General features: G+C 42.5%; 1 protein-coding gene across 1 annotated transcript; it reads left to right on the forward strand.

Annotated features, from left to right (window-relative positions):
• The first annotated feature begins 1,081 nt into the window (after positions 1-1,081).
• atp1b4 (ATPase Na+/K+ transporting subunit beta 4) lies at positions 1,082-9,265 on the forward strand. The gene is made up of 9 exons (XM_061788441.1): positions 1,082-1,248; positions 1,346-1,417; positions 1,849-2,065; positions 5,937-6,065; positions 6,584-6,688; positions 6,942-7,141; positions 8,113-8,169; positions 8,548-8,640; positions 8,720-9,265. The coding sequence occupies exons 2-9, from the start codon at positions 1,361-1,363 to the stop codon at positions 8,879-8,881; spliced, it is 1,020 nt and encodes a 339-aa protein (XP_061644425.1). The 5' UTR covers positions 1,082-1,248; positions 1,346-1,360; the 3' UTR covers positions 8,882-9,265.
• The last annotated feature ends 804 nt before the right edge of the window (positions 9,266-10,069 follow it).

A 10,069-nucleotide genomic window follows, 5' to 3' on the forward strand; every position in this document is an offset into this window, starting at 1 on the left:
ATTTATTACTGTGTGAAGAAACAGTAACATACAGGCATACACTGGTTAGCGCGCCTGCTTCACAGTTCTGAGGTTCAGGGTTCGATTCTCAGCTCTGGCCTTCCTCTGTAGAGGACGCATGTTCTTCCTGTGCGTCGTCACTGGTGGATAAGCTCTAGCTCACCCGCATCCCTAATGAGGAGAAGCTCTGTAGAAAATGGATGGATGTGATGTGGAATATTAGAATACACAGCTACTCTAGGGTCAAGGGTACAGTGCAGTGCCGAGTCAAACACATTCATACACGGTTTCCCTGTGTAAAGCTCCTGAAATCTTAATGAACATCCCTAACAAAATTTGCCAGCACCAAACATTCATTTTAACATGAAGATAGACGCACTGAAGTGACTTTTCTAAGGTCATCATGGCACTCATTGAGCTCATTTGGCGGGCTTTTAGCAAAAGTGCAACATGCTGAGAATGAGTCCCCATTCACCATGAAATTCACACAAAGCAGCACGCGCACATGCACGTTCCAAATATCCAGTGGGGTTTTTTTTTTTTTTTTTTTTTTTTCCATGACGTAACTTCTCTTTTCATGTAACAGAAAGCCAGCCTCACAAGTGAGTCCTCCTCTCCCACTTGCACCCGGGCAAGCACAGTGGTGCTACGTGACCGGAGTGCAGATGGTGGGAGGGAGGTTGGAGGGAGAGGACTCCTTGAACTTGAGGAGTTTATGTCGAACACTTGCAACAAGGCTCTGTAAGAAGCAGAATGCATGTGCCAACGCATGTCACCATGTCATTAATTATGCTTCTTTCAAAGCTTGGAAACAAGGAATAAAATTTCAAAAAGGGATAAATCCAAGGTACATGACCGAGGCGTGAGGGAAATGTTTGGCTGTCTTTTGTGTTGTAACAAGCTATAAATATTGTATTCAGGCTTTACTTTTGCGCAGTTTTGCAGACAATGAGTGACGGCGTGCGTGTGTAGAATGCAGCACCGGGCTCCGGGCCGTTGCCAAAATGTGCCTTGAACCCTACCAAAAAAAAAAAAAAAAAGCACTTCAACCCACCCCCCATGTTTCTCGGTTCCTGACTTCATTCACTATGTTGGGCGTTTAGATGAAGGAGGCTCTCTACACCTCAGCCTCAAACTTTCTAATGAAACCCCGCAAAAACTTTTGACAAAAAGCTCATTTTTTTTATTTATTTTTTTTCTCCCCGTTTGACACTTTTTCGGGACAATTTTCTACTGGAAAAACTTCAGGTATGTGATTGTTTTCAGTGTCTTTTTAATAGGTGAGGTCTTCAATTCATTTCTAGATTACTGTAAAATTTTCAAAAATATAATTGATGATATGTAGGTCCTATCTGAGAAGATGGAGCCCAGTTCCACAGAAGGAGGAGCTGAGGAGATCCCACTCCCAAAAAGTCCAGTAAGTGCTCAAATGAAATCAAATGAAAATGTCATTTAAGGATTAAAACAGCATTTTGGATGTTGAAGTCATATTTACTGGAGTTATGTGGAGTGTGTGGGGACTCTTTTTGGGGATATTTACTGTACTTGCGTGTCCCCCTGGGGTCTGCGAGTCCAAACATCTGGACATGAGGTGCCGCACGCAAGCAGGACGGTCCGCTCCAAGGGAGGTCGTCTCTCCCGATGTGGGGCCGCAAAGGTCACCAGCGGGATTTTATGATCTGCCTTAACAAGGAGACAGGAGACAGGACCACATCATGAATATGCAGCCAAGTGAAGGGTCGTCCTGAGTGTCTGTCATTTTCCCCTGAAAAGAAAAAAAAAATCACTTCTGATCCCGCAGAGGAGGACATGTGCGTTGAGCGCCTTTTTTCCCCTTCTCTCCGCCAGCCTGCCAAGGTGATCCTCAAACACGGCCAGGAGCTGGAGGAGGAGCAGGAGGAGCTGGCCGAGCACCAGCCACTGGAGCAGGAGGACCTCAACTTTGAACGGTGGAAGCGCCGGCCCTTGCCCAGGAGGACGTTGCACCAGAAGATCAGCGACTTGAAGACCTACCTGTGGAATGCCGAGACCAAGGAGTTCATGGGCCGATCGGGAAAGAGTTGGAGTGAGTTGACGCAAGCTGGGGAGACGTTTGCTGGGTCTTTGGAATCTTTCATTTCGGCTGTGACAAAGCAATGATGTGATGTTTGAATGTCTTCAAATTTAGGGCCTTCGATGTCGTTACTGAAGTTAGGAACAAATCTGGCGCCAATCTAACACTTTTAGTATCATATACAGTGCCATGAAAAAGTATTGGCCACTTTCTCAAATTCTTATATTTTTGCGTGGTTTCCCCACTTTAATGTTTATGATTGTCAAACAAATGTAAATATCAGACAAATGCTTAAAATGCTGTCACTAAATGGTGATTTCATTTATTAATGAAAACAATATTCAAAGTTACCTGGCTCTGTGTGAAAAAGTAATTACCCCTCTTGTTAAATCATGAATTAATTGCGGCTAATCACAATTTTTGGTTAATTTTCACTGATCACACCCAAGCCTAATTACATCCAGACCTGTTCAATCAAGAAATCACTTAAACAGAATCTGTCCCGACAAAATCAAGTCGGACAAAAGATCTAAAAAAGCTGCAACAAAATGCCATGATCCAAAGAATTTCCGGAACAGTTGAGAAATAAATTAATTGACCAGTCTGGAAAGGGTTACAAAACCCATTTGTAAAGCTTTAGGATTCCAATGAACCATTGGGAGAGCCATTATCCTCACATGCAGAAAACATGGAACAGTGGTGAACCTTCCCAGGTGTGGCCGGCCTACAAGGATTACCCCAAGAGAACAGAAACGACTCATCCAGGAGGCCACAAAGGAACTCAGGTCAACTTTTAAAGAACTGCAGGCCCCCTTTCCCTCAGTTAAGGTCAGTGTTCATGACAAAATAATAAGGAAGAGACTGGGCAAAAATGGCATCCATGGCAGAGCTCTAAGGCCAAAACCACTGCTGGCCAAAAAGAACAAAGGCTCACCTTACTTTTGCAAAAAAACATCTGAATGATTCCTTTTGAGACTTTTGGGAGAAAATTATATGGGCTGACGAGATGAAAGTTGAGCTTTTTGGAAGGTGTGTGTCTCGTTACATCTGGCGTAAATGTAGCACAGCATTTCAGAAAAAGAACATCGTACCAACAGTCAAACATGGTGGTGGTGGTGTGATGGTCTTGGGCTGCTTATCTCCTTCAGGACCTGGACAACTTGCAGTGATTGATGGAACCATGAATTCTGCTCTGTATCAGAAAATTCTGAAGGAGAATGGTCAGTCATCAGTTTGTAAACACAAGCTGAAGTGCACTTGGGTTCTGCAGCAGGATAACGATCCAAAACAAACTAGCAAGTCAACTTCTGAATGGCTTGAAAAAACAAAATGAAGGTTTTGGAGTGGCCTAGTCAAAGTCCAGACTTGAATCCGACTGAAATGCAGTGACATGACCTTAAAAAGACCATTCATGCTCGAAACCCCTCAATTTTTGCTTAATTTAAACAATTCTGCAAGGAAGAGTGGGCCAAAATATCTCCAGAGAGATGTGAAAGACTCATTCAGTCAAGATTTCAGTTTTCGCTCCTGAGGACGGCCCAACCAGTTATTAGGTTTAGGGGGCCATTACTTTTTCACACAGGGCCAGGTAACTTTGAATATTTTTTTCATTAATAAATGAAATCACCATATAGTGACAGCATTTTAAATTCACTTGCGTTTGTCTTATATTTACATTTGTTTGACGATCTTAAACATTAAAGTGGGGAAACTATGCACACATATAAGAATTTGAGAAGGGGGGGGCAATACTTTTTCATTCCACTGTAGTGGTACCTTGACTTACAAGATTAATTTGTTTCGTAAACCAAGATTGTAACTCAATGTACTCATATATCAAATCAATTTTCCCAATCGAAATAAATTGAAGGGTCATTAATCCGTTTCAGCCCCCCCAAAAAACACAACCATTTTTTAAACGTTTTAAATAAAGGAAAATAGCAGTGAAATATAACTCTAAAAACATAATAAAAGAACATGCAGAGAAATAAACTTGTTTTCTTATGAGGATTTGAGGGTCAAATGTTTTTGGATGTGTGGTTGCCACGCTCGCCTAACAGTTCTGAGGTTCGCCGTTTTGTGTGGAGTTTGCATAATCTCCCTGTGCTTGTGTGCCTTCCTTATAAATTCCAAAAATGCATGCCAGGTTAAGTGAAGACTCTAAATCATTCTGTATGATTGTGAGTGCGAATGGCTGTTTGTCAATGTGTGCACTGGTGACCAGTCCAGGGTGTACCCCACCTATTGCCCAAAGCCAGCTGGGATAGGCTCCAGGTCACCCACAACCCTAATGAGGACAGAAAATGGATGGATGGTTAAGTTTTTGACTTTTTATAGCCGTTTCTCTGAGGTTTTATTTGATTTTCAAACTGGATCAAATGCTCTCACGGGCTGTATATGACCCACGGGCCCTAGGTTGCACACACCTTCCTTTAACAGTTGCACAAACCGTCCCTCCAGTCTAGTATGTGTGTGTCACTGGTGTTTACATAGGTGCACGGACCATTCCCGACAAAAACAGCCCGCCTGGGGACGGAATCCCAGTGGGAGCGCGTCGCTCTGGGCCTCGCGTTATCCAGAAATCACATTCCACCCGCATCTTAACATGCTCTCCACATCCCCCTTCCCAAAGCCGTGGTGACCCCCCCTACACTGAACTCATCATGGATGCACAACCCCCTCAGTGCAGACTATCACGTACTACACATTATCTTCCCCGCCCTTCAGTGTATTCCCAAATTTTGCTACAGACATTTGTAAGATGTCCAAAAAAAAATAAATCAAGTTTTAACTCTAACTAATATCCAAGTAAAACCGTGCTGGATGCTGCAGCCCATGTACAGCGCACTGCAGCCACTTTGTCAATGAGTGCGCCCTTGAGAAGGAATGGGGGTCCACGTATCCCGGGGAGGAATGAGCGAGTGACTAAGAGCGTCCATACAATACCAGAGCGGGCTGATTGGTGTTCCTTGGTGCTGGCCGGGCCTCCATGGCTGCAAAGGACCTTCACTACGATGTCAACCGGAGGTTCACTGTGTCCCTGAGTGAAAAGACAGCTGGAAGAATTCTCACTGGGCTCAAACAGAAAGGCCTTTGTGGACTCAGGGGACACGAGGCATGGCTGCAGCTATATAGTCCGACCTGTGAAAAGTGCCCACACAGCAAAATCTGTCATTGAAGCACATTATATAGTCCGAAAAAACTAACACACTTGCACAAGTAACTTTTAATTTTTGTTCCGATCTTTCGTCAACTGAACAGCTCTAATGTAAAATAAAGAAATAAAGAAATAAAATAAAATAACAAACCCGTTAGCCCAAATGATACAAACTTCCATTAATTACAACTATAATTACTGCAAAATCCATCCATGCTCCTGACAAGATGCTGATTAAATAATGCAGTTTTTCTTTCAAAAACAACTTTATTAGGCACTGAAGTAGAACCGAAATCTTCTTTCTTTCCAACACTACAGTATGCATTTTATATTTAAAAACGACCAGTGATTGATTCGCAAAATTTATATATATACACAAACGTGTCTCATAACAATCCTTTTAGTGTTGTTTCTGGAGTAGCTATCTTAGTATAGCAAAAAATAAATAAAAATGTCCGTTGTCATTGAGTCCCGAGAGTTCTGCCTAGCAACAAGGGGCCTCAATTCTGCTTAGCTACACTAAAATTCTATTTCACTTATGACTTGTTGAAATGAATCAAAACGGGGTCGTGTTGTCTGATCATATCATTTTTGTTTGGAAATAAATTGGAGTTAAAGAATTACAATATGCAACAATGCAGTACTTTAGTGAGATCTTATTGGTTCTCCTTCTAGATAATTATTCAGACTCTAAAATCTAAAACTTCCTTGTCTCTCACTTTTTAGGCCTCATCCTTCTCTTCTACGCTGCGCTTTATACTTTCCTGGCAGCCATGTTTGGCGGCTGTATATTTTGCCTCATGTGGTCTATTAGTCCCTACCATCCCACCTACAATGACAGAGTGATGCCACCAGGTAAATACTGCAGAACCCCATAGCCTTCACACCACGTTGGAATATGTCAAGGACCTCTAGTCCGTTTGTTTGAATTGGTCAAAACAATTGGAGTGCAATAGCAAAGGAATCAGTCAGTTGCAGGGTCAAACTGTGGCCATCTTGAAACTTTAATTGACTGTACAGGTAGAGTTTAAATGTGAACATTCTTGACTGTCAAAATAAGTTAATAACTTTGAATAATGAGACATATAACAATAACACACTTGACTTGAATGTCAAAGGCAAAAAAAAAAAAAAAAAAAGGTAGAGGCAACATTTTTAGTAACATTTTTTTTACGCCCCTTTTACTATATCAACGGTGCTAGACATCTTCAACCTAGGGGTATTTTGAAAAAAATTAAATCAAAAAATCATGCTATTGAGAAACTTGGGAAATGTTTCTATCTATCAAATATTCATCTCCCACCCACTCCTCTCCTTGTCGATGCCCACACATGTCTCGTCACAGTTGACTGTCTGTGGATCTCCGCTGGCAGGTATGACCATGGCGCCACACTTGGAAGGCCACGACATCGCCTTCAACACCTCTGACCGCAAATCGTGGAAGCGCTACGCCCGCTCCATGGACGAACACCTACGACGTGAGTTTGTGTCATTCGAGGGGCTCGCAAGGGTTAAATTGAGTTCTCTGAGCCTCATCAGTAACTTTGTCCCGTATTCTCTTTTTCTCCTGCATTGCATGCTGGGAAGGGAAGCCTCTTTGTGTGTGTTTTCCCCCACATCCCCTTTTATTCATTCACACTGCCTTAATCAGAGGCCTTGGCAGGGAAGAGCGATTGCGAAGATTTATTCATGCCTCGATCCGCCCCATGTCCCCCCCCCCTCCCCCCTTAGCCTACAACGATGGCGCGCAGGAGAGGAAGAACATCCGCTGTACACAGGACAGGTACTTCATGCAGGAGAACTTGGAGGAGGACGCCGAGAGGAAAGCGTGCCAGTTCAAGAGGTCCTGGCTTGGGGAGTGCTCGGGCCTGCAAGACCCCCACTACGGCTATTCGCAGGGGAGGCCGTGCATCCTCCTCCGAATGAACAGGGTGAGACAGGGAAGAATTGAAAGTAGTACTTTGTCACCATCTTGTGGCATCTACACAGTATAGTCAATTATAAACCTTTCTAGGGGTGCGTCTATCTATCCCCATGCTGCGAATACATCTTCTCGGTTCGAGATGTATCACTTCAACAATACTTCCTTGACACCAGTTACTACTTTTCTATTAGCCTGGGTTTTGCTCTGGTTTCCTCCCACATCCCTAAAACATGCAGGGTAGGTTGATTGAAGACTCTAAATTACCCGTAGGTGTGCATGTGAGTGCGAATGGTTGTTTGTTTCTATGTGTCCTTCGATTGGCTGGCAACCGGTTCAGGGCGTACCCCGCCTCCTGCCCACAGTTAGCTGGGATAGGCTCCAGCACTCCCACGTCCCTTGTGAGGATAAGCGGAGTAGAAAATGGATGGATGGATGGTTGAACGGACTATGGGGTTAGCACAATCGAGAGGTTTTAGGTTTGATCGGCTGTTTTAAGGTTGCATGTTCTTCTCGTGCCTGTGCTGCTTCCTCCCATATTCCAATTATATTCATGTTAGGTTAATGGAACACGTCTGTGAATATTCTCATTCATCCAGGTATTTCATTCTCAGGGCATTGAATCGATCACAACTGGACTGTTCTGTTTGTCTTAGAAGACGTTGTGCCTCTCATCTGAGCAGTCTTCATCAGTTCAAGCAACAAGGCTTAGTTAGGACGCACTAGCCAGTGTTTGTGTGGAAAACTCAACTATTTATGCTCCAAGGTTCAATGAAGATTCAAAATTGTCCCTAGGTGAGAGTGTGATTGCTTGTTAGTCTAGATGTGCCTTGCGATTGGGGGGGTGACCATTCCAGGGTGTACCTCACCTCTCGCCCAAAGTCAGCTGCGATAGGCTCCAGCTCAACTGCTATTCTAATGAGTTAAACGTGCTAGATGGATGGATTGAATGTGGCTCAAATGTAACTTTTTGTCTTCTAGATTCTTGGATACCTCCCTGGCCAAGGGAAACCAGTAAATGTGACTTGTGGAGTAAAGGTATCTATCAACAACCTTTTAATGGTTCTGTTTTATGTTGAGGGAGCATAGCACCGGTACATTAGTTACAGTATATACTGTATGTGGAACCTCTATATAACAAAATTGTAATTAAATTAGAAAATAATAATAATAATAAAATTAGAAGAAGAAGAAGAAGAAGAAAGAAAATCACACTCACTGAGCTGAAGTCTCACGGAATTTGCTGATGTCGGTTTGAAATCTATTGTTTGTCTATATGTGCCCTGCGATTTGCTGACGATCAGTCCTGGATGTACCATGCTTCTCGCCCTATTGAGGATGAAGCAGTGTAGGAAATGGATGAATAGATTTGCAAGGGAACTGCAATTTTTGAAATACAAATGATTTCTCTTTCAGAAAGGACCACCAGATGCCTTGGGAGAAATACAATTTTTCCCCAAGAGTATTTTTGACTTGAAGTACTACCCTTACTACGGGAAACTCCGACACGTAAGTGTGCATTCCCAACTAATAGATGTAAAAAGTTTGTCAAATGATCACCTTTACGTCCCGATGTTCACGGCATCAGGTGAACTACTCGTCTCCGGTGGTGGCCGTGCGCTTCTCGGGCGTGCAGTACGGCACTCACATCCAAGTGCAGTGCAAACTGAACGGAAAGGGCATCATCAACGACTCGCCCACCGACCGGTACCTTGGAAGCGTCACCTTCTTCTTGGCCATCGGCGCGTAGGACCTGCAGGATGCTCATTGTTCTAAAAACTCATTATTTTACACGCCATTTGTGTTCTGTAAGACACCTGCACACACACCACAGGCACCATGACATTCATTTCCTCACAAGATAATTAGTCACATTAATCCAACTAAACCTCTCCCAGTTGTGTTTTTCCTTGGCTATGCAAATCCAATTAAGAATTAAACCAGTAATGCTCTTTAGAAACATTGTTATTCATTGGTATGAGCATATAGAATATGTTGATTTTTGTTAGAAGGTTTTTGCGAAACGGTACTAATTATTTGTGCATGTATTTTTTTAAACATATCTTTGAAGGAATATTGTGCAATGAAAACAAGTCTTGCACTGTACTCACACAATAAAAAGACTGAAAAAATAGTTATATGTCACACATCACTTGCCTTGATTTATTTATACATTACGCTACTCTAGAAACATAAAGGTCTCCTGACATCATTTAAAAAAATATTTTTATTATCTTTAATGACCTTTTATGAGGTTTGCAAAAATAATTACACATTTTGGCGACAATTAATTTAAGCCACTGTTACATTCAACATTATATTTCTAATGCCTTGGTGACGCGACAGCTGTCCAGACAGTTGGTTTGCTCCCTCCAAACCCAGAAAGGCACTTCTAGCAGTGTGCTGAAGCTTATTTTACAAAGTCATCCTCCACCAAATGGGCCCGGACACAACACAGCTCAGATTTGGAAAACGCTGAGGAATTTCTCCCAAAATAAATTGAAGCCATTTGTTCTTCAACTCCTCTGAAATTGGTAGGTGACGCAGTTTAAGCTTTGCACAAGAAGCCGGCGCGTTGTCACTCAGCAATTTTCCCCTGTGGGTGTGTTGCAACCACAAAGTGAGCAGGTCCTTGACTATTAAATGAAGACCCTACGTCACAAGGACAGCCATTTCAAATCCACCCGTTTTACAAGCGGCTTGGTGTTCAAAGGCTTTTGCATTCAATCACCAAGCCACATAGATGTCAAACTTATACAAGGTCACAGACTCATTTTGACCTATGTTATGCCTAAAACAGAAGGAATATATATATATATATATATATATATATATATATATTTATGTGGATGGTTTCTCAGTGCTCCTAAAAGTGTTTTTTTTTTTTTTTACTCATTCACTGCTAGCCTTCCCAGTTAACATGGATATTTGACTTCTA

This window comes from Phyllopteryx taeniolatus, chromosome 10, assembly GCF_024500385.1.
Source record: "Phyllopteryx taeniolatus isolate TA_2022b chromosome 10, UOR_Ptae_1.2, whole genome shotgun sequence".
Classification (NCBI taxonomy): domain Eukaryota; kingdom Metazoa; phylum Chordata; class Actinopteri; order Syngnathiformes; family Syngnathidae; genus Phyllopteryx; species Phyllopteryx taeniolatus.